Source organism: Rhea americana, unplaced genomic scaffold, assembly GCF_003343005.1.
Source record: "Rhea americana isolate MKP2758 unplaced genomic scaffold, rheAme1 scaffold_120, whole genome shotgun sequence".
In the NCBI taxonomy this organism is placed as follows: Eukaryota; Metazoa; Chordata; class Aves; order Rheiformes; family Rheidae; genus Rhea; species Rhea americana.
The window spans coordinates 230,207-252,594 of NW_028185262.1; the positions used below are offsets into that span (position 1 = coordinate 230,207).

General features: G+C 43.7%; 1 protein-coding gene across 1 annotated transcript in view; it reads right to left on the bottom strand.

The window, feature by feature from the left end:
• Positions 1 to 22,388, bottom strand: part of PLXNB1 (plexin B1) — a 68,935-nt gene that overhangs the window by 41,924 nt on the left and 4,623 nt on the right. The window contains exons 3-4 of the mRNA XM_085323948.1: positions 8,937 to 9,142; positions 4,349 to 5,492 (exon numbers count right to left, since the gene is read on the bottom strand). Coding sequence (XP_085180074.1) covers positions 4,349 to 5,482 — 1,134 coding nt within the window. The 5' untranslated portion in view covers positions 5,483 to 5,492; positions 8,937 to 9,142. The remainder of the gene's footprint in view (positions 1 to 4,348; positions 5,493 to 8,936; positions 9,143 to 22,388) is intronic.

Genomic DNA, 22,388 nt, shown 5'->3' on the forward strand with positions numbered 1-22,388 from the left:
ACTGATGCCAATTTTCCAATGTTTGCTTAAAAAAAATGGATATGAGGTGGGAATAGTTGTATCCTAAATATGCTCAGAACTGTTGTTGCCTATGTATGTGTGATGCCAAGGCCAAGTCACTTCACACCTAACTTCCAGCTAGTGCATGACAAAGTGACCTGCATAAGTTTTCCCAGCAGCGGCCCCCGGCCCCGCAGGGACTGCATGCATGGCAGTTAACCACAATCAAGGGTGAAATTTGTTCTGTTCCAGGATTAAACCCAGAGTGATTGTATAAAGTGTTTATATAAATCCACATATAAACTGTCTGAATCGTTTTAAGTGAATAGCATCTTGGCAATGAGGTGGAAAAAACACTTCAGGGATCATCCAGTCCCCTCCTGCAATGCAGCAGGCTTGGAGGCTCTAGCTCCTGGCGCAAATCCCGATGTGCTCTTCTTACAGTTCACAGATGAAACGATGGGGACAGGATCCAAAGAGATAAATCTATATCTATACAAGATGACAGCTAGGAGCTTGGCGCAAAAGTGCAAGCCACATATTTGGAAAACTATATCCTGAGAAGATAAATTGCCTTCTCAAGCCTTGCAAAAATCCTGTTTCATACTTATAATTATCAAGACACTAACAGCATCTATATAGTCTCCTGCATCCAAAGATCAGTGGAAAATTCTGCATGCTTTCAGACTTCCAACACTCTGGAACAAATGAACCTATCCTGAAATTCACATAAAAACAAGTATTTTTCCTAGCTGAAACTGTAGTGATGCGTAAAACCTGATGGGCTAAAAATAGAAGCAAGGGCTAACTAGGGAAAAAGGGCATACCTTGTGCACAGGCTGGTTTGGAAGCAGAAAAACGTGAAATTCATCTGCATTATTCCTGCATAGAGCACAAGCTGCCACCATTGAAACCGAGAGTTAAAACTGCTCCTGCATAAAACGTTCATTGACAGCCGCTTCCACCCAGCGCTGAATGGAGCAGGCCCGAGCTGGCACCGGCCCTTACGTGTTGTTAGAGACAATCTTAGCGACAACCGCTACCATGTACTGAAAGCCCAAGGATAAAGTTTTGCTGGGACATTTACATATCATTGGACACGCTTGTTAATAAGGTGGTTTAATCAGTCCCCTAGTGCCAAACGGCTTCTTCAAATACATCAGCAGCAAGAGGAGGACTGGGGAAAATGTGGGTCTGCTACTGAATGGGGCAGGGGCCCTGGTGACAAGGGATACGGAGAAGGCAGATTACTGAATGCCTTCTTTGCTTCAGTCTTCACTGCTAAGGGCAGCCCCCAGGAATCCCAGAACCTGGACATGAGGGAGAAAGTCTGGAGAAGGGAAGACCTTCCTTTGGTTGAGGAGGATAGGATTAGAGACCTTCTGGGCAGGCTAGACATCCACAAATCCATGGGCCTGGATGGGATGCACCCACGGGTACTGAGGGAGCTGGTGGATGTTGCTGCCAGGCTCTCCATCATCTTTGAAAAGTCCTGGAGAACCGGAGAGGTGCCTGAGGACTGGAAGAAAGCCAGTGTCACTCCTGTCTTCAAAAAGGGCAAGAAGCAGGACCCAGGCAACTATAGGCTGGTCAGCCTCACCTCCATCCCTGATAAGGTGATGGAACAGCTCATTCTGGATGTCATCTCCAGACATATGGAGGAAAAGGTGATCAGGAGTAGCCAGCATGGCTTCATCAAGGGAAAATCCTGTTTAACCAATCTAATGGCCTTCTATGATGGAGTGACTGGCTGGGTAGATGAGGGGAGAGCAGTGGACATTGTGTACCTTGACTTCAGCAAGGCTTTTGACACTGTCCCCCATAACATCCTCCTAGAGAGGATGAAAGGCAGAGCTCAGAGTTATCAGTGGCGTGGAATCCAGTTGGAGGCCTGTGGCTAGTGGTGTCCCCCAGGGCTCAGTACTGGGTCCCATCCTGTTCAACTTCTTAATCAATGACCTGAATGAGGGGACAGAGTGCCTCCTCAGCAAATTTGCTGATGAAACCAAGCTGGGAGAGTGGCTGACACACCTGAGGGCTGTGCTGCCCTTCAGAGAGACCTGGGCAGGCTGGAGAGTTGGGTGGAGAAGAACCTCATGAGATTCAACAAGGGCAAGTGCAGAGTCCTGCACCTAGGGAAAAATAACTCCATGCACCAGTACAAGCTGGGGGCTGACCTGCTGGAGAGCAGCTCTGCAGAGAAGGACCTGGCAGTGCTGGTGGATGACAAGCTGACCCTGAGCCAGCAGTGTGCCCTTGTGGCCAAGAAGGCCAACGGTATCCTGGGGTGCATTAGGAAGAGTGTTGCCAGCAGGTGGAGGGAGGTGATCCTGCCCCTCTACTCAGCCCTGGGGAGGCCTCATCTCCAGTACTGCATCCAGTTCTGGGCTCCCCAGTACAAGAGAGACATGGAGCTACTGCAGAGAGTCCAGCGTAGGGCTGTGAAGATGATCAGAGGGCTGGAGCACCTGCCCTCTGAGGAACGGCTGTGAGAGCTGGGCCTCTTCAGCCTGGGGAAGAGAAGACTGAGGGGGGATCTGATCAATGTGGATAAGTATCCGAAGGGAGGGTGTCAAGGGGACGGGGACAAACTCTTTTCAGTTGTCCCGTGTGACAGGACAAGAGGCAATGGGCAGAAATTGAAGCACAGGAAGTTCCGCCTGACCGTGAGGGGGGATTTCTTCCCTGTGAGAGCGATGGAGCACTGGAACAGGTTGCCCAGAGAGGCTGTGGAGTCTCCTTCTCTAGAGATATTCAAAACCTGCCTGGTGCAACCCTCTCTAATATGCTCTAGGTGACCCTGCTGAGCAGGGAGGTTGGACTGGATGATCTCCAGAGGTCCTTTCCAACCTTACTGAGTCTATGATTCTATGAAACTGTGCAGCTGGGGCCCTGGAAGAGCGCGCCAGGACTTAGATAGCAAAGACCAGCCTTTTTCTTCCACCCGCTGCACCCACTTCTCCACTGGATCAAATCCCAGCGGGACTCTCCATTTTGAATGCAGGATTTTCTAAGCTGTCCACTTGGCATTTAACTCCTCCAAGCTGTTCTAAAGTCACCTGTGACAATTCCTTCCATGCTGTCCCACAGAAGACATGTGGCACATGATGAGGAACCACAGTGAAAGTGGCACATAAACCTGCAAGGTCTCTTGTTTCCCAGATCTTATATACTCTGGACCTTACATTCTTCCTGCTCCAAGTCTGCTCCTTTACCCTTGGGTTGTCCCACAAGTAGCCTACAGTCAGCTCTAGCTACTGAAAGAAAAAACTGCAATTTTAAACCTGCTTTTGGACCACACATCCAGTTCCAGAGATTTCCTAAGTTCTGCAGTACCACTTGACTATTTGTGGCACAAGGCTGGGAAGGCCAAGTTATCTGGACAGCCCGTTCTGTAAAAAGCAGGCACATGATAACATGCTGTTCTGCTAAGGGCTAGCAAGGCCTTAGGTGAAAACAAGCTACTCAGAGTAACAGCCTCCTGTGGGGACACTGCCTCCAGCATTGCCTCAGACAACACTGCTGCTCTATGTTACTGTCACCGTGTCTGATATCACGGCACCAGCCAACACAGCTAACAAGCCATAGGGATTCAGGATTGCAGTCACTTTAGTTCACCTTTTTATTCTGCAACATCCCATCATGCCTTTGCCATAGAAATTAAAGTTATGCCTATAAAGAGGATTATCACTGCTTATAGCTCTGGAGACAAAGAGGAGCCAGGTCAGGAACAAGTCACCTTTGGGCACAAATACAGTCTGATAGAAAGGGATTTTGTTGACACACTTGCTTTTGCTTGTGCGCTACTTTCAGTTCTGAGTGTCTCTGTAGGAAGCTGTAGGAAGGTGTGACTCACCTGTAAGTTACAGGGACTGGGCAAACCTTTAATTCACACAACCTCAATTCCCCTCCCCAATACACAAGTACCTGCCTCTGCTCCACTACAGCACACACCAAGACATGAAGATACTGATTAAGAACAACTTAAATGACAACTTCAATGTTCTTGCCTGGTATTTCCACAAGGCAGACCCTAGGGCCAGGTCATGCCAGACGCCCTTCTGCATGGCCACATGCAGTGCATCATCCTCTGCTAGCAAGTCTGCCCAGGCAGGATGGAGAGCTGCTGCAGCAGCAATGAGACAGATCACACTTCAAAACGGGAAGCATTGGTTCTTGCATCACTTTGCTGCAGTAACTGAGAAACACAGCCTGAGCCCAGAGGCTCTACAACCCCAGAAGATTCATCATACATCTGCGGGAAACGAGCTCACTCCAGGAACACAAAGCAGCACAAGAACATGCTACAGATTCCTCTTTACCCTGGCAAAGGTGTAAAACCACTTACCGCTGGCAGCTGGACACAGTTGGAACTGACATCGTATTCAATATAAGCCACTTCTCTCCCTTCTTCTGACTTCCCATCTCTCATGTAGCAAACGTCCCTAGTCCAGTTCGTCAGGCGATCTACCTCCTCCATTGCGTAGACGCAGAGCGCAGACTCCTCACTCAGTTTGCCAGAAGAAGCCTGCCAGGCAGAGAAGGCTGCAAACAGCACTTCTCCCTCAGTGCCAAACTGCTCCCGGGCCAGGCCTTTTCCCGGCCGGGTGACATAGGCTGCCTGCAGAAGGCTATATGTGTTGGCTTTGCTCTGGCAGAGCAGAGGTAGCTCCACATATGAGTAATAATGAGAGTCATCCAGGCAGATTCGTGAGATGTAGGTCTTGTACTCCCGTGACTGAGACTTGAGGTCCCGACGGTAAAACAGGAAATAGACACTTGAGCGGTAAGTGAAGGATTTAATGAAGTGATGGTTGTACTCAGAGAGCCGGCCCACAGCCAGCTTTGCTGTTTCTTCATAGGAGAAGATGGAATGAGAGTCAGTTGCTTGAACATCTCCTCCATGAGCCCTGAGATTTCTGGTAGTGATGGGTGGGATCCCTCCTCCAACTCCTCGACTAGTGTACCCTCGTCCCACAAACAGCAAAGGGACCTCATCCTTTGAGTAGGCTACAAGTCCCACGGTGGTGATATTGGGATCGTTGGCAGCAACATACTGGGTATCACCAGGGCTCTCTGGTCGGAAGAGAACATGGTCAATGGACACAAGGCTCCTTTTCTCACAGATCCCCTGGTGCACACTGCCACACACAATGAGCTCCTCCTGTGCTGCGTTCACCAGCAGCAGCTTGTTGTGATTGTCAGTGTAGTGTGCTTGAGGACACTCCAGCTTTGAAACCGGAGGGAGGCAATCTTTACTGTCCAGAACTGGCCCAGTCTGAACCACATTTTTCATCAGCAAGTCAGATGTCAACTGAAAAAGAAAGTTGGTAGCCCCCAAATAAATGGTCCCAGACTCCAGGTCCATAGACAAATGGAGGAATTTTGTAGTATTGCGTGAAAACGTGACATATTGCAGTCCCCTTGGAATCGCTGCTCCCAAGAAACAGAGCATAGGAAGGAGGAATGTTCCCAGAGGCATGGTAAACACTCTGCAAGAGAAAAAAAGTTATTACAACTCCTCTGAAACCAGGCCTGAAGATTAAACTCCTTCAATAGTACTCTTATGAGAGATGGGTAAAGAGGACATAGATAACTATAGAAAGCAGAGAACTAAACTCAAAGAGCCAACACAGGACATTCTTAGAAACACCAATAGAAAGAAGCCTATAGGAGTATCAGAGGCTTTGCTCAATCACCTTGGCATCAAGATGACAGCCACAGCATCTTCAGGAGGAGCTGGAATACAAGTGATGTTTCTGGGGGTGTGTCTCAGAGGTTGCTGAGAGGTACTGGTGAGAGCTGGTCTTCACCTTGTAAGTCTAAGACCTGTACTAAATTTGTTGATGAAACAGTTCCAAAGCAGACAAATGCATCAATCCAGGGATGCAACTTAAAGAGGAAGGTCCTATCTATACTGTGACAAAGGGTTGTTCAAACACTGCAGCTCAAGTTCATTGCTATTCTTACGCCTTCAGAAGTGAGTTACATTTAACCAGACTTCTCTACAACTCTTTCATGTGATGCTGTATTGTAAGCACTCCAGAAGAGGACCACATCCCACAGCACCCAGTACATCGTATACATTGTTAATGAGTAACACCACAGTAAAACAAACAAACTATTGTCCAAGACAAACACACCCTGCAGGACCATTATTTAAATAAATCATAGGCAGGCTCCCACTTTGAGAAAACAAGTATCCCCTCTGGTCTGCATATGACTTAGAGTGAAATTAGTATTTCAAGAAACTACCATGCTTAATTAATACTGTTCTTTCTTCTTTCTTGTCCTGTGTTTGTCTATCAGTGTCCTTCTTTGGGTCTAAGGCTCTGGCACTAGTGTTTCAAATGAGATCTTTCCATGCCATCATTGCCCCCGAACAAGGCCCACCTGAAGCAGGACTGCTCTGCCTTGATGCCAGAATGAGGCCTCCAGAGAACTGGGCAGCGTTGCCTCCAGCCAACTCGCTGAAGCCACCAGGCCACCAGCCACCTCCCATCACCTGTGCACACCGCCAAGCTGGTCCCTGGGGGGGAAAGGCTCCTTGCTGTCACCCATCTCTCCCCAGCACCTCTCTTTGTACTATAAAAGGCAATATAAACAGATCTGCTCAGCAGGGAAATGCTCCACTCCTTTCCTATCCCATGACTCAAATGCAGGCAAAGACAGGGTGGGCATTAGACAAACCTGGGGAAGTGCCAGACCTGGTTTGCTCCTCTCTGGAGGAGCCTTGGACCAATCCCTCTCAGATGCAGCTGTGATCCACTCAAGCCATGGCACAGCTGAGAACAGCCTAGAGTACCCCACAGCAAGCTGGAAATGTGGTAGTGTGTGTGACATTTTGATTATTAATTCCTTACAGAAAAAGTGTATCAGCTGCAAGTACTCATAATCTACTATTGGAAGGACCTTACCTGAATGGAGAAGTGAGTGCAATGCGCCTCTGAAACTAGTCCCTTACCTTCATCCCCATCATGAAGCAGACATGGTAAAGCTCCACAGCTGTCAAGCTGGGCCAAGGGCTCGACAGATCTGTGATTCCCCATTCCCCAGCAGGAGGATTGTCCCAGCATCCTCCAGAACCGCCCTGTTACCCAGTTGTGCAGGAGCACAACAACTCAGCTCCTCAGGGGTGGTGCTTATTTTGTAGCTGAAGCTACTGTTAGCTTCATCCTGCAGCCTCAGCCCTCATGGATCTTCTCAGAAAGCTCAAAGTGCTATTAGCTCAGAAGCACTTAAGAGCACAGAGATGGGAAACAGGTCTGCTGCATTTCAAGAGAAGACTACCATGGCTTTCACTGCAGGACTTCAGATCACAAACTACCATGGCTTTCACTGCAGGACTTCAGATCACAAACTCCTCACCACACAAACTGCATCTTCCACTTGTTCTGTACAACACCCAGCACACAGTGTACAGAAGACATAGTAGTAATGGTGAAAACAGTAACTGCAAGACTCCAGATCCATCTCTTATATCATTGCTATTGTAGAAAAGTGCCACAACAGCCTCTTTTCCAGCTCCTTTGTCAGGAAAACAGGTATCTTTGCCCTACCAAAAGGGCAGTTGAGAGGATTATTTTACCTCTGAAATTCAGCAAATAGAAGGTATTACAATCAGCTACTAAATATAGGCTTTGTGAAGCTCTGAAAAAGCTCCACTTAACACATTTATTGTAGGTAAGTAGGTAGCACTGTCAGGATACACCCATATGCAGGAATTTCAGCACTACATTGGCAGCTTTCCCTCCAAGCATACAGGCACTGATTCACATCATATCAGCCCTAGCTATGTTTAGGTTACTTGCACACAGTAAGGCTTTTGTTTGCACTGATAATAGACATTTAGTGTTTTCTGCTCTCACTGCTACTGGTGCACTCTGCGTCACCCAAATTCACAAACAGCCCTCAACTGGCCTTGGATCATCTCCTGCCAAGGTGGTGAGGGAGTGTGTGGTAGGGTTGGACAGAAGTCCTCATCACAGGGATGTTATCTCTGAAGCATAACGAAAGATATTTATAAAGCCCGTAAGTAGCTGCACATAGACTGTCAGGATGGAGCTCTTTAACTTAACCAAATCACCTCTGGTTTATATCAGTAAGTAGAACATATCTTGCTCCAAATGCAACAGATCAATTTTCTAGATGGACCTGCAGGTCTATATACTTTCATGTATTCTCACTGCATTTATTAGAAAATACTGTATTCAGGGAACTCCTTAACCAAACAACTGTCTTGGTACCTCTGCACAGCCATCATGCAGATGCCATGATAGCTTGCTATGCAGCTGTGTCTGGAGCTTGGTTTCAAAGCATAAAATGTCTGGAAACAAAACAGGCTGCTGCTGACCATCCAACAGAAGGAGCCTGACTATACTGTGACAAAGCCAAACTGACATGGAGAAAGCAGTCTTTGGTCTGGGAATTACTGAGGATCACAAGTCATCATTACACTGTACCACTTACAAAAACCTCTTATCTTCCTTCTACATAATGCAACCTTCCTAGTCAGCATTTACAGTAAAATTGGCACATGCCTTGGGAATTCATTAATTCTGAAATACTGGCTTTCTGACTAGTGGTCACACCTACGAGATGAGGGCTTCACTCTGTCCAACACATACCATTGCAAACAAGTGCCAGGGCAGAACTAACACTCATATGTGCAACCATTGGTTGAATTCAAGACCCTCTGCATCACACTGGTCTACCAACACAGATCTGAGACCCTTGATCTGCAGCTGAACCTAATGAAAAAACATTTTACCTTTTGGAGCATCTGTACTGGAAAAGAGATGGAAGAGCAAATAGCCCTTCATTACAGGGGACCATAATCAAAACTAGAACCTGCTCTGGTCAAAGCTCTGACCTAAAACTATTTCTCTTCTTTCACTTACAAATATTCCCGTAAAAGTAACTTAGTAGATTCTTACCTGGAAGATCTTCATGAGGAATAGCTCTAAACTATCTAGTCACAAAGATGCTCTGGAAGAACAGAAGGCAGCTGAAAAGGCTGAAAATAGTACAGTACATGTTCTACAAGCTGGTTCCAGTTACTCTGAGTGATGGATAAACACTGAATAGGTTCCTTGTTCTTTTTTCACTGAAGAGCCATTAGCAGATGAACTTCTAGTTACTGCTATATAAACACACATATACATTAGAAATGAACATAAGTCTGTGTGACTACTAGTACCAACTTAGAAGCATTATGCCCTTTTATCTGAAAAAGGAGAGGAAAAAACCCATTTTTTTGATTCAATTTCCCAAATTATTTCTCATGCATGGGCATCCGTGCCTCTTTCTTACTCTTCAGTTAAGCCCATCATAACCCCTCTGGGAGGACATGAAGAATAACCTACATTTAAATCTGATAGTTTCACGACAAGCTATGCTACTGAGCCCTTTATGGATTTACCACACTATTCTGGTTCCTGTGCTCATTGCTAGAGTACAACACAGCTGTTACAGACAGATTGCACTGTAAGTGTGTAGCTTTTAATTAATTCTGAAAGCAATTGCCAGAGCTTAAAGATTTTTTTAAATATTCATTTTTTTGATGAATTCCGTTTAAAAAGAAACCACTCCAGACAATTCTGAACATTGCCTAGCACACTGTAAAATATTAATATGAAAATGATCCTTCTGAGTTTCATTTATTTAATCTGGATCACAACAGAAGGGCTGGAGGATTAGTCAGTTCTGCCACAGAATATTTATATCACATCAACTAAATAACAACCAATAATGCAGAAGCAATGGTACTATTTTGTTACTTGGAAATTGAAACAAGACAGTGTTTTCCATCGCACTATTTTTACCTCTCTGACCTCAAGTATCCTCCTTGAACGACTTCACTCATTTATTAAAGAAATAAACCCAGAGCTCACTCTGACACATTTTAACAGCATATCAACATGTAAAGATTATTTCAATCCTCCTAGATTTCCTTAATGCCACATCCTATCCTCTGAACATGGAGGGGTCAGATAATGTTACAGCTTCTAGGCTACATTTCATAGTTGCTACCAGTTGCAGCAGAATTGTCCTGGGGAAAAGCAGGTCCCTGGCATTTGCGTCTGTAACCTCCACCGTATCACGCAGAGTCCTGATGCACTAAACCAGCCCTCAGAGAGCGCTCTGGATGAGTTTAAAAATAAAAGCATAATTCCTTGAGCCATGCAATGACCCTCAGGCTCCAGCACATTCAAATCATCCAGCACTGGGAAGAAAACAACAGTAGTGTTTTGTGCACAAAAGCCTCGTTTCCCTTCTAAACATCACAACGCTCAACAAGACTTGCTGTTTTCTACTATGGAAGACGACATTCCCATTACGGTTAAGATCCCCAAAGCAACTTACTTATTTTTTACTACTACTAGGCCTGTTTCATGCTCTGCTGCTCAGAACAGTCACCAGGAGAGACAAACACAAACCTCTGTTTTCTAAATAAAGTTGACACTGATGAGGATCCTAAGTCCAAAACATCCTTCAGGTATTTTCCCTAAACAGCTCTAGCATATCTTACATCCTGTATTTTGCTCCTGCTAAAGCAAGTTATAAACACAGTAGTTTAAGCTTCCAGTACAAATGGCTAATGAAGAGTTAATGATTAATACAATGTTAAACTGTGAGCTTTTTATGAATTAAGACAAACAGAATAAGCATTTACAAGGAATACAAACCAACCATAAACTCTGCAGTTACACGGAATTTTCTTTATAGATATTCTGTAATTGTAGATTGAGGGACTTCTTTTCACCTTACCATCCTCCCAAGCACTGAGCACAAAAAGTGAAAGCAAGTGCTATATTGCATCTACAGATTTAAATAAGGAAAACCAATTAGCTGTTAATTTCCTAGTATCTTAATACAGCAAAAGGATAACTTTCTGCCCACATTATGCATCTAGAGTTTAAAGAGTCCTTTATGATCTGCCCCAACTTTCTGCATAGACCAAGGCAAAGAACATCACTAAGTAATTCCTTCTCCTATAGCCCATGGGCTCCTGACTGAATTTGCTATTTGCTATTTCAGCAAAAGCAGAGTTTTCTCCAGTTTCATTAATTGGAGAAGTCACCATCTTAACTTAGTTAGCTGTCACTTTTTGCATAAACAGTTTGAAACTGATCCTTCTTTTTAATCCTCCTTGGGCAGGAGGATAACAACAACAGCTATTCCAAGTCAGACACAGGTCCACCTACTCAGAAACCTGGTCTCCAGCAATAGACACAGATATCTAGGGAGAAGCACAAGAGTAGATAGGCACAAGGCAATCTTCACGTTGCACATCCTTCCAGCTTTGGGCCCTCCTAAGGCAGATTGGATCTGTGTGTAATCCTCTTGTTAGGCACATTAGGTGGTCTGAACTTCTTTGGTCAGGAAAAAAATTTTTTTTTTTTCTTGTAGCTCCTCTTTGAGCCTGTTCCAGTTTGTCAGCATCCTCCTTCTAAAGCATCTTGCCTGCACATGCTATCCCTTGGCTCTCTAATGCTGCACCCTAAGCAATTGTTATCTTGCCCACTTTTACTGCCATTCCTCTAGTTACACCCAAGAACCTCACACTCTCCTAGCTGCCCCATTGCATGCCAAGTTTGTATGCAGTTGGTTATCATCCATGACTCACAGATATTCTTCCAGGCAGCTAATTAAAAAAAAGAATGCAGTTCTCTATCCCTCAGTGTGTAGTATGTTCAGAGATCCTAGATAAGTTTAATTTAGCTATATTAGAATCCCTCTGGGAAAGCTGAGCTCACTTAAAGTTACCCATCCCATTCACTCTGCTGAACAAATCTCTACTTTCCACGCAAGTTTACATAAATCTATCACCACCCTAACAACAGCTTTGTCTGCAAAAGTTCAGGAACCCAACTGTTGATCAAGACAAAGACTAATATTGGAGCAGAGAAATCCTTGTAGTAGCCAGGGAATTCCAAGAGCAGACTTCCCATTTCCAGTTGAGAACCAAAAGCCAGTTTTTAATCTGTTTAATAAGAACTAAACTGACTTAAAAAGAACTGTCAGCTAAAGCTCTTTAAAAAAAAATTGAATTCATGGAATTAAGAGTTATTGTCACGTCATATTGAATAAGCAGTTAAAAGACATGAAAGCAAAGGTAGAAAGCAGCAGTTTCCTACCCAGAGGAAGGTAATGGGTGAGCTCTGCCACAAATCTGCTCTGCAACCTGTGCTGCTCAACGTATTCATAACATGATCTACAAAGATGCCCAGAAATGCCAAAGTTTATCAAGAATAAATTTACTCGGCACAATCACATTCAGAACAGATCACAAAAAACAACCTAGATCACAGGGTCCCAAGCAACTACCCAATGACTAAATGTTAATAAATACAAAAAAACACAACACAAAATATTCTAACTACACAAACACAACAGGATCTAGATTAGTTGTTATCACTTGGGAAAGCTTTGGAAATGTTGTAGTTTAGTTCAGTATCTAGTACTAGGCAAAAGGCAAATACAACCTTAGGAGCAATTAGTAAAGGAAAAACAAATCACCATTATGTTGTCAAATGCAACAGGCAGTTCTGATTCCCACATCTGAAAAAGGATGCGGGATGACAAAAAGGACAAAGATGATCAAAAGCATGGAACAGCTTCCATGTAAGGAGAGCCTGAACAGGCTAGGTCTTCAGCTGGACAAAGAAACAACCTGGGAGGGAGATCGGGAAAATGCAACGGATCTGTAACACGACAAATAGTGTAAAGATGAAAAACAGGGAATAATTAACCACCATCTCCTCTCAATGCAGAAACAAGAGAGCATCCACAAAGTTATAAACAGCATTTCTAAGCCAGTTTGAGGACATTTTTGCTAAATGTAAAATATGTTACATCTAAATTGCATAGATAAATTGTAGAGATCATCGCTGTAGCACATCATGGAGACTAGAAACAAACAGGTTAAAAGAGAGATTATATAAATTAATGGAGAATAGATGTAGTAGAGACCAGATAGGACTCCTGGTCAAGGAGGGCCTTAAACTGCTGATGGTCATAAGCTGGGAGCAAAGGAAGAAGAGAGGGAATATCACCACACATTCCCTGTTTCTTACACTACTGATTAAGCATCTCCTTCTGGCTGTTGTCAAAGACACTGAGCTAGACAGAGCTTTGCAGTTTGGTCTGGGATGACATCTATAATTGAACTTTCATTTTATAGTACATTTATAACTTTTACTTACTTTTAGATATTAGGAACATAACTTTAGGCCTTCCTAATTTCGTATTTAGAAAGACAGAAACCTAGCCTCATTGACTGTTTCTAAAGGTGCTATCTATCATATTAACATTCAGATAACATCTAACCGAATCTTGACAGCACAGCACAAACATTAAAGCACAACACGCCAATGAAACAAGCAAATATCACCTTCAGTAGGCTCATGAACTGAAGCAAAAGGCTAAGCCACTGGGCACAGAAGTGGTAGAATTGGGTTTAAAACATGAACAGCATCTCTTCCAGGAAGAGCTCTTCCCTGTTTGCTAAATGTTTGATGGAAACTTCTCACTCAGAAGCTGACTGAACAAAACAGATAGATAAACTGTGCCTGCTGTATATCCAGCTAAGTCCTGGGCAGCGTTTAACAGAACTGCTATTGGTAAAAGTAGGTCAGGACCGTACGTTCCGACTAGAGAGAAAGGAAAGTTAAAGCACACCAGACCATTTGGCCAGGTATTAGAGAAATCCTTCATCGAGGATTTCATCACTACTTCAAACAGACATGATTCATATTTTACCGGCCTACACCTCAAACAAGGCACGCCTTCCCAACCACACTGCCCTCCCTGTCATTAGAGGCACCTCTCCCCAGATGCGGCCAGGATCCCTCCTGCTCTCAGCTTTGGCTCCCCAGGACTGCTAGGGAAGTCAGAGCCCTGCTTTGGAGAAATCAGCATATAACAGCTAGGGCAGTAAATGTGGAGCAGTAAATGCTCAACAGCTTCCTCTAGAAACAGCGAGGAAAGTGCCTCTTTCACTTGGCTCCGTGCCCTCCTAAAGGGAGGGAAAAGGTCTCCTGCAACCAGCATACATTACACGAGGCGTAGCACCACAACCCCGAACCCCGCACTCGCACCCCAGAGGCAAAGGCCATACTCGTACATGGACGAACACATGGCCAGGCCTTGGCGCAACCTAGCAGAAGAGGAAAGGAATTTCAAACATCTTTAAAACATGCTTATACTACGGGATTCGCAACACACTCAAGTTGAACCAACCAGTCACCAGCTCCAGCTGTATCCATCGATCAGCTGCAGAAGCTGCCTGGCACGTCCTCCGTGCTTCTCAGGCAAGCAGCAGTAGCTCCCTACCCATTCCAGTCCTAGAGCTCTGGAGAAACCATGAGCAAATATTTGAGATGATTTTTTCCTTCCTCTACTTCATATGGGGGGCAGGTTCAAGCTTCGGATATCCCCACTCAGTACAGATGGACCACACGTACAGCACTTATTGCCTCTCACCCAGAAGAGATAGCAAAATGAACAAAATTGCATGTCACTACCACAGTCTGCTTGGGGTTTGCCTTCAAATCAAGTTTGGGTACATTTTATCTTGTATTACTCAGCTCATTTTAAAGCATTATCAGAAACAAAGCTGGGATCAATTAACCTTTCATTAATTAGAACCTAAGCCTGGAAGAGTTACAGTAGTCAGCTATAAACTAACAGGCTAAATATTCTGGTAATTAGGTTACACAGGTCTGCTAGATAACAATCCAATTTGGGGTGGCCAGACATTTTCTCCCACCACCTTCACAAGCCGATACCAAAGCTTTCATAAGGCCAAGAATAGAGAGCAAAACAGCATGTCATTCAGAAAGTCTGGGGACCTCCATGAATCGGGTATAATGTGTAGAAAGCACACAAGCTCCCGGGCTCCCACAGCACTACTGCAGAAAAGGGAACAAGCCAAGTGCAGATGAGAGAGAGCCAGGAGCAGCTTCACAGCACCCTCAACAGCCCCGACCACCGACCTCCCCAACCAGCTCAGGATCTGCCCAGCTACCCAGGACTCTCAAATGCAGCACTAAATAGAGCTGTGCAAGAGCCATCCCTGGAGTACTGAAGACACACGTAGTTGAGGAGCCACAGGCTAGAGGCAGCAACGCAGCATTCCCTTCTGCCCTACAATGTCACATCCCAGACATCGCACATGCTTGGAAGCTCTTGTTCTAATTCACATTTTGAAAAATATTCATGATTTATAGTCAATTAGAAATGTTCATTACTAAATGAGACTGATAAAGCAGCAAGCATAAGGTGGCAGGAAAGTCAGCACCAGACATGACCATCCCATCTGACCTGCAAGAGAGGAACAATGAATTTTTGTCTACTTAGTATTTTCCATAGGGCATTCCTCTGTTCAATATTGAAGACCACAGGCTATTTCACGCTTTGCCTTTCTCTCAGATAGAAGCCCTGCGCTGCTGCCATCTCGATGTTTTGTTTGATGAAAATGCAGAGGTTGGGAGAAGTACTTGGGCAAAGGGGGTATGTAGACAGGACAGTATGTTTCCATAAGCTGTTGGAGACAGTATCCTGATTCAAAACCCCCAGGTTTTTCAGGAGACGGTGCCTGCTCCCAAAGAATACGCTAATCTGCAAGTTAGATATATCAATCTCCAAGAACAGGTAGCACAGAAATATCACTTTCCCTGCGGCCACCGTGCCAAAGCACTGTATCAGATTCTTTTAAAAGACCTACAGATCAGCTGAATGTGCACTGTAAATCTGTATAAAAATTCAGCATGGAAGACTTGATTCAAACATAGTCATGAAGGCATACAAGCTTTAACACATTCTCAAGTGTTTCTAGACTAATTTTTAAACAATATATCATAGAAAGGATAAAGTCCATAGCACCAAGTTTTACACAGACAGAGGTGGAAAGACTAGTATAGTACATGAGCTATCATGCAATGCTTTTAATATATACTCTTCTCCCTCTATAATCTGGAGTGAAAAGGGACAAAAACAAAAATCAAGCAACAAAGGAAGCAGAAACTAGAAAACTGGAAGATTTGTACTTGGAAAATAAATTATCTGGAGCTAGAGTTCTCCAGTCATCTTGTTAACTCCTGGTCCTGTTTAGGGCTGAGAAGGCTTTTTGGTGCTGTCCTGAATACCCCACGGTTAAGAACCAGTTACCTCTTCCTGGCAGCTCTGAATCTGAAAAGAGTTTTGACTGAGGCTGTTCTCCATTTGGCTTGCTCCTCTCGCACCTCTGCAGTCTGCCAGTCACTGGCTGGACAGGACTGACTGGCTCTTCCTCTTGCCTCTCAGGGAAGCCCAGACCTTCACTCTAGGGCCACAGAGATGTACTAACAGGCCTGCTGCTAACTGTGATGCTAAACTGGGAATGCAAACTGCTACAAGTAGGAATTGCAGCTGGTGTAACTGGCTGACTGGTGGCATTTCGAGGGAGTGCTATCTTATCAGGTGACCCCTGAGCAAAAACTTCCAGAAGACAGGAAAACCAGATCTACAGCAGTTTGTTAGGAACAACAGGAAGATGACTACCAGGAACAGAACAGTGTTCAATCAAAACAGTGACAGATCCATATCCTGCCACAGAACAGTTCCTAATTAAGGCAGCTGATGGGCCCTGAGACATCAACTGTTTAGGGATAAGGGAGCAGAAAAGTAAGGAAGTTACATGGGTACAAGATGGTTTTATTCTAACAGTCTATTTATCACATTCAAGATAATCCAAAAACAAATATGGACTGCAGAGAAGCCCTTATTCTCCACTTATTCCCCTTGGCTTCAGATCATGGGTTTTATCAAACTACTGTGGTCTCCCACCCTACATGTTGATCAAATTAAGTTACTTTCCCAGTAGTTATTGTGCCACTATTTGTTAGGGTAGCATATAGCTGCCCCTCTGTGAGGTTCCTCACTCAGCGCAGACCTGACAGCTCTGCCTGTCAGAGCTGTCAGCAACAGAACTCAGCCGAGCTGCAGACAACAAACAAGAACAAACAAGAGTGGTTAAAATAAAAGCCACACTGAAGCTTGAGTAACAAGCCACCAATTTATTTCTATTGGAAAGAGCAATCCATATATCAATGTGAACAGCTCAAGTGCCTGCAGCAAGTTAGGCAGTCAGGCCCCCCCGTTCATCTGTTCCACCCGAGGTGGCCTTATAGCAAAAAATCTCCCAAAGCTCTATGTCTCAATACTTCATGGACTGGACTCCTTGCAAAGACCATTGACGTCCTTTTGAGAAAGCTATGATTCACCTTCCACAATACCTCAGAAGTCCCTAGGTCCAAAAACTCAAAAATGGAAAGAAGGTAACCAAAAACCACAAGAACCAAGATATAGATGCACAGAGATTAGGCCTGAGAAAACAAAAGCAAGTTGCGCTGATGAGCAACAGCAAGCTGGACTCTTTGCAACCTGCAGACACTACTAGGGCAGATGAGTAATGTCCACACTACCAGCACCAGAGCTGCTCTTCTCTGGACATGCCCCCCCCCGCCTTGTGAACATCCCTCTCACCAGCCAGCTCTATCAGCCTCTGGCCTGTTATTTGTTTTGCTTTCAAGTGGCTGCTCTTTTCTGGGAGGGACCGGCTGGCTGGAGCAGAGAAGCTGGCAAGGGGAACAAAGATGTATGCACATTCAGATTGGATGGATACACCAGAGCCTCTGGTGTCCACAGTTTGCAGACTGTCCCAAGTCTGCACACCCTTGCTCTGTCATTTTAAGCTCTATACTCCTTATAGCAAAGGCTGTCTTCCTCTAGGAAAGGAAAATGCTAAGTATGGCCACAACATTGGTAACTAATCAAGAACTACAAAAACACGCTGCTCAGACAGCACTCAAGAGGGACATAAAATGACTAAATTGAATGGCAATCAGCTACCTAATGCAAACCTCAGAATGAGGCTGGTACAAGTCCAGCAATGTAAAATATTTTAAATTAAACCTTCTCAGGGCTTAGTGGGAAACACTAGTTGAAATCACAGAATAGCTAGCAACGGAAGAGACTGCACAGGCTAAAGACTGTTTATGATCTTGACAGACTACCTGGAAAGTGGCAGATATGTCCAGCACCCACTGACAGGAACAGACTGAGAGGGAGTCATTGCTGGAACACGTAACTACTAATGAAAGCAATAACTGAAAAACAGAATGCAACAGGAAAGATGCTCTCTAAATGGTGTGGCATTGAGTCCTCAGCAGGACCCACTGGGGAAGGAATTTTGCCGTTGCTACTTAGCACTGATAAAACTTCTGTTTTGATACAGAGACATAGCTTTTTGCATCGAAGAGCTGACTAAATGGATGCAACGTGTTAAGCTGATAGCACAGCAATCAACAGGAAGGAAACAAAAGTTAGCATAGTCATTTAGTTTAGCCAAGGACACATCAAGCAAGTCAAATACACACTTGCAAACAAATGCAAACAAGATTATGTTAAAGAAGAAAATCAAACACTGAAGAATTAAAAATATCTAGAATGAAGTTGCATTCTTGAAAACTGCATCACCCTGCCGTATTCCTCTAAGGGAGTTTATCTCCTTTGGCACAGAAATATCCATCACTGAACTAGTTCCAACTCAATATTGTACTTTACACTTGAGGCAGCACAACTTCAAGCCTTCTTCACAATGCACCAGTCAACCCACACTACTCAGAAGCATTAACTGCCACATGCTTCCTTATGGCCCTAAGCATGATAGCGCTTGACTGCTCAATGAATGTCATTCAGTGACCGCTGATGGGAAGAAGGAATTAGGTTTATGCCTATTTTACAAATGAAGAGTTGAGGCACAGAGAGGAGAGTGCTTATTTTAAGGTGACAATTACCTCTTTCTTCAATGTTTTATGATACAAGACTTTATATAGCACAAATCCCACTGGATAGGATTTGCAAAGTGCTGAGGACTCACAGCTGTAGTCCATTTGCCATGGTCTCAAGATACATCTGAGGAGCACGCAATCAGTCATCTGTGAAAGGTTTGGTTTATGCAACTTTGCCAGCATCCATCAGGAACTCCGCAGAGGAGGAACAGAATTCAACCCTCTGGCAGCATTTGACTGCCTTGACAGTAGTCTTAAACTGCAGGAGATGAAGTGAGCATCCTGTGCCTTCAGTGTACAACCCTGATTTGGTATTAGCATGGGCCTGTATTGCACAACTGAGGCAAGATCACTATGAAAAAACTGATGAAGGAACACAATTCAAAGAGCACTGCTATACATATATAACAATATATGATTAATACTTTGTTTTTTGTTTTTTGTTTTTTTTTTTTTTTTTTTTTTTTTTAGGACAGACTAAAAACCAGATTCCACTGTTTACCATGAACAGTGACATCTAAGTTTGCCACAGGACTGAAGTCTTTGGATTCAGTGCAGACCTTAGTCTCTGAAGCTACAGCAGTCTGGGCTAGAAGTAACAGGTTACCACTAGGTTTGGATTGCTTAGGGGAACCAGACAAAGCACTTGTGATGGCAGATACTGTGCTTTATTACATACTTAAACCCATTCCACTTACTCCCAGTCTTCTCCAATATAATCCTAGTCCTAATCCTGTCTGTACTCCACCCGGCTTCTTGTCTCAATCTCCCCTTCTCAAAGTGCAACCTTATCCCTCCTATCTATAATCTGAGTACATGACTTCTCAGCCAGTCCGCTGCAGAATAGGGGATGCAGACATGCTGATTTCTCTGTCTTCACAGAGGAGCTGTAATTTCTCAAAGTACATCAACACGACTGTTTTCAGTCATAGGGGCATACCTCCAAGAATAAACCTCTAGTCTTACCTTTGCTACCAGGCAGTTTTGCATAGCCATTCCCTAAAGCAGCAAAGCTAGTCAACAAATGGGAAAAGAGGAACAACATCCAACAGCAGAGGCCACACTCCCTACAGATGGAAAGACAGGTAACTCAGCATTGTTCTGGTCCCCAAAGAGAAACAAGAGTTCAAAGGAACAGGGCCATTCTCTATATTGTTCTCTGTAGATTTGGATAAGCACCTAAAACCAAGTGCAAGTCCTGACTTTCAAGGGTGAAGCATCCAGAGGTAGGTCCTATTTTCTAATTATTTTAAAATATTTTAGGTCCTGTCTAAACAAGACCACTGTTTTGAGTGCTTCTGAAGAGCCTGGCCTCACATAGACCTTGGCATTTTTAGATTGAACACTCTTTGGAACAGGGATTGCATTGTTTACACAACCGTGTATCACCTACTTTAGGTCAAATTAAATTGTAGTCTACTACAATTTAACAAGGCAAGAAACATCCTTTTAAAGGGGGCAATCCACACAGAGAAGATTTAGGATATCAGCAGGAAGACAGTCTCTATACTAAAAGGCACAACTATATTTAAAATCACAATATATTCCACAACAGAAGAGTGAAACTCAGCTTCTGTGCTCAGAATATTAGTCTTCACACTGCCCTTCCTACCTAGCTGCACAGTATCCTGAAATACACTGTCCACCTCTCTTCAAACTCAAGTCAAGTCTGAAGTTTTCAATAGCCCACAAGCAACGCTTTGAGCGAGTAATACACATGTGCAGCACACCACAAGCAGCACAGAAGCAACTTGCACCACAGCTGTGCCACCTTCACTTTTCAGAAGTTTCTACCCACCCACCTTTTACTAACAAACCACAGATCACAGTTGTTCTGGCTCTGGCAATAGCCTGGAATCTTAAGAACAAAGTAAGCACATAATAGCACTTCACTTCCTTGAATACTTTCCCAAACTTCAGCAATGGGCAGCACAGGGATTTCTTGAGACAGAGGTGGTTTCTATGCATTTAGCAACTTTGAACAGTTGCTTCGTCTATAGAACTGCCCTGCGCCCTGAAATACACACAGATGTTTGGCATTCACAACATCCTGTGGCAAGAAGCTTGGCAGGTTAACTGCACACATCAAAGACTAAGTTTTATTTGGTTTTAAGCTTACTATAGATAGGTTTCATTCAATACCTATTCATACCTGTAATGGAAGAGTTGTTTCCCCTCTAACCTTTCCATGTCATTCAAGATTTTGAAGGTATCTACTACTTATCTCTGCTCAGGCTGAGGAGTCCTAGTTTATTCAGTTGCTCTTTGTATGGAAGATACTCCTCACCTTTGATCATTGTTGCTGCTGTTCCATTCTGAGTAACTGAAGATACCCTGCTTGAGATACAACAACTTTCCTTAAATTGGAAAAAAAAAATCTAAATAAGTTGGAGAAGCTAGTTTGATTATTTTCAAATTCAGATTCTCCACTTGCTATAAAGAATTGCTAAAGTCTGTTAAAATATGCACCCTAACGTTTTAGATTTACTTTTAAGCCACAGCATCCAGCTACACCTTCTTCTTCTAGAATAAGGTGCATTTTTCAAAAACTCTCTCCATATTCATACTTTGAAAATACAAATAATATATTTGTAATCCTTCATCAGGGCAAGCTAAACTGAGTATATGACCCTTACTACAAAGTTTGCTTGCTAGAGTTTTATTCTGTTATATAGGCTCTTTGTGAACAATTGACTCTATCAACCTCCCCCCGTCAAATATAGACATAGTATTCACTGATTTCCAGATACCACATAAAACAGCAACATCTCTACCTTTACTAGACATTGTTCTTCTGCAGAGTCATATAAGAATTATATTTGGGTTTAAACACATTATTTTACCTCAACTCCCCCAAAATCCCCAAGTCATTTTTTTGGTCCATAAATGTAGTATTCCTTCCTAATTATGACCTACATTCTTGATTATCTGACGTAGGACTTGACTTAAACCCACTACTTACACATGCCCAATTCACTAAGTAATCTAATCTTTTCTGTCAGGCTGAAACATCTGGCTTTTCAATAACCATTGCCAGTTTCCATATTGAGAGTTGAACAAGTATTTTTTAAGATGCAGAAACGTAACTAGAATAAACAAATGTGGCCACTGAAACCAAAAACAGAATTCAAAAGAGAACAGACATTACCTAGAGTTAGATTACTTAATGTTAACTAGTTTCCCCCTCCTTCTTCTTCTTCCTTTTTTTTTTAATTTAATAAATAAAAGCTTGTCTCATGATTTGAGGCTTTGAATCATTGTCCATTGAGGGGCAGAAGGAAGATCTCACCCCACAGCCTATTACTGGTTCTGAGCAAAGGGGAATCCCCTTCTCACGGTGACTGAGCGCTATATAGGACCCAAGGTTCCTCTAGTACAGTTCAACCCAGCTATTCCCACCTCTTCCACTGCATCAGATGGGCAAAACACTGGCTTTTCCTAGCAGGCAAGTTGCAAGAACTCAGCTCAGTAGAGCTGTCCACATCTTTGATGACATCAAGCTATACCAGCTCTGGAAGTTACACAAACACTGCACCTAGAATGACAAAAAGA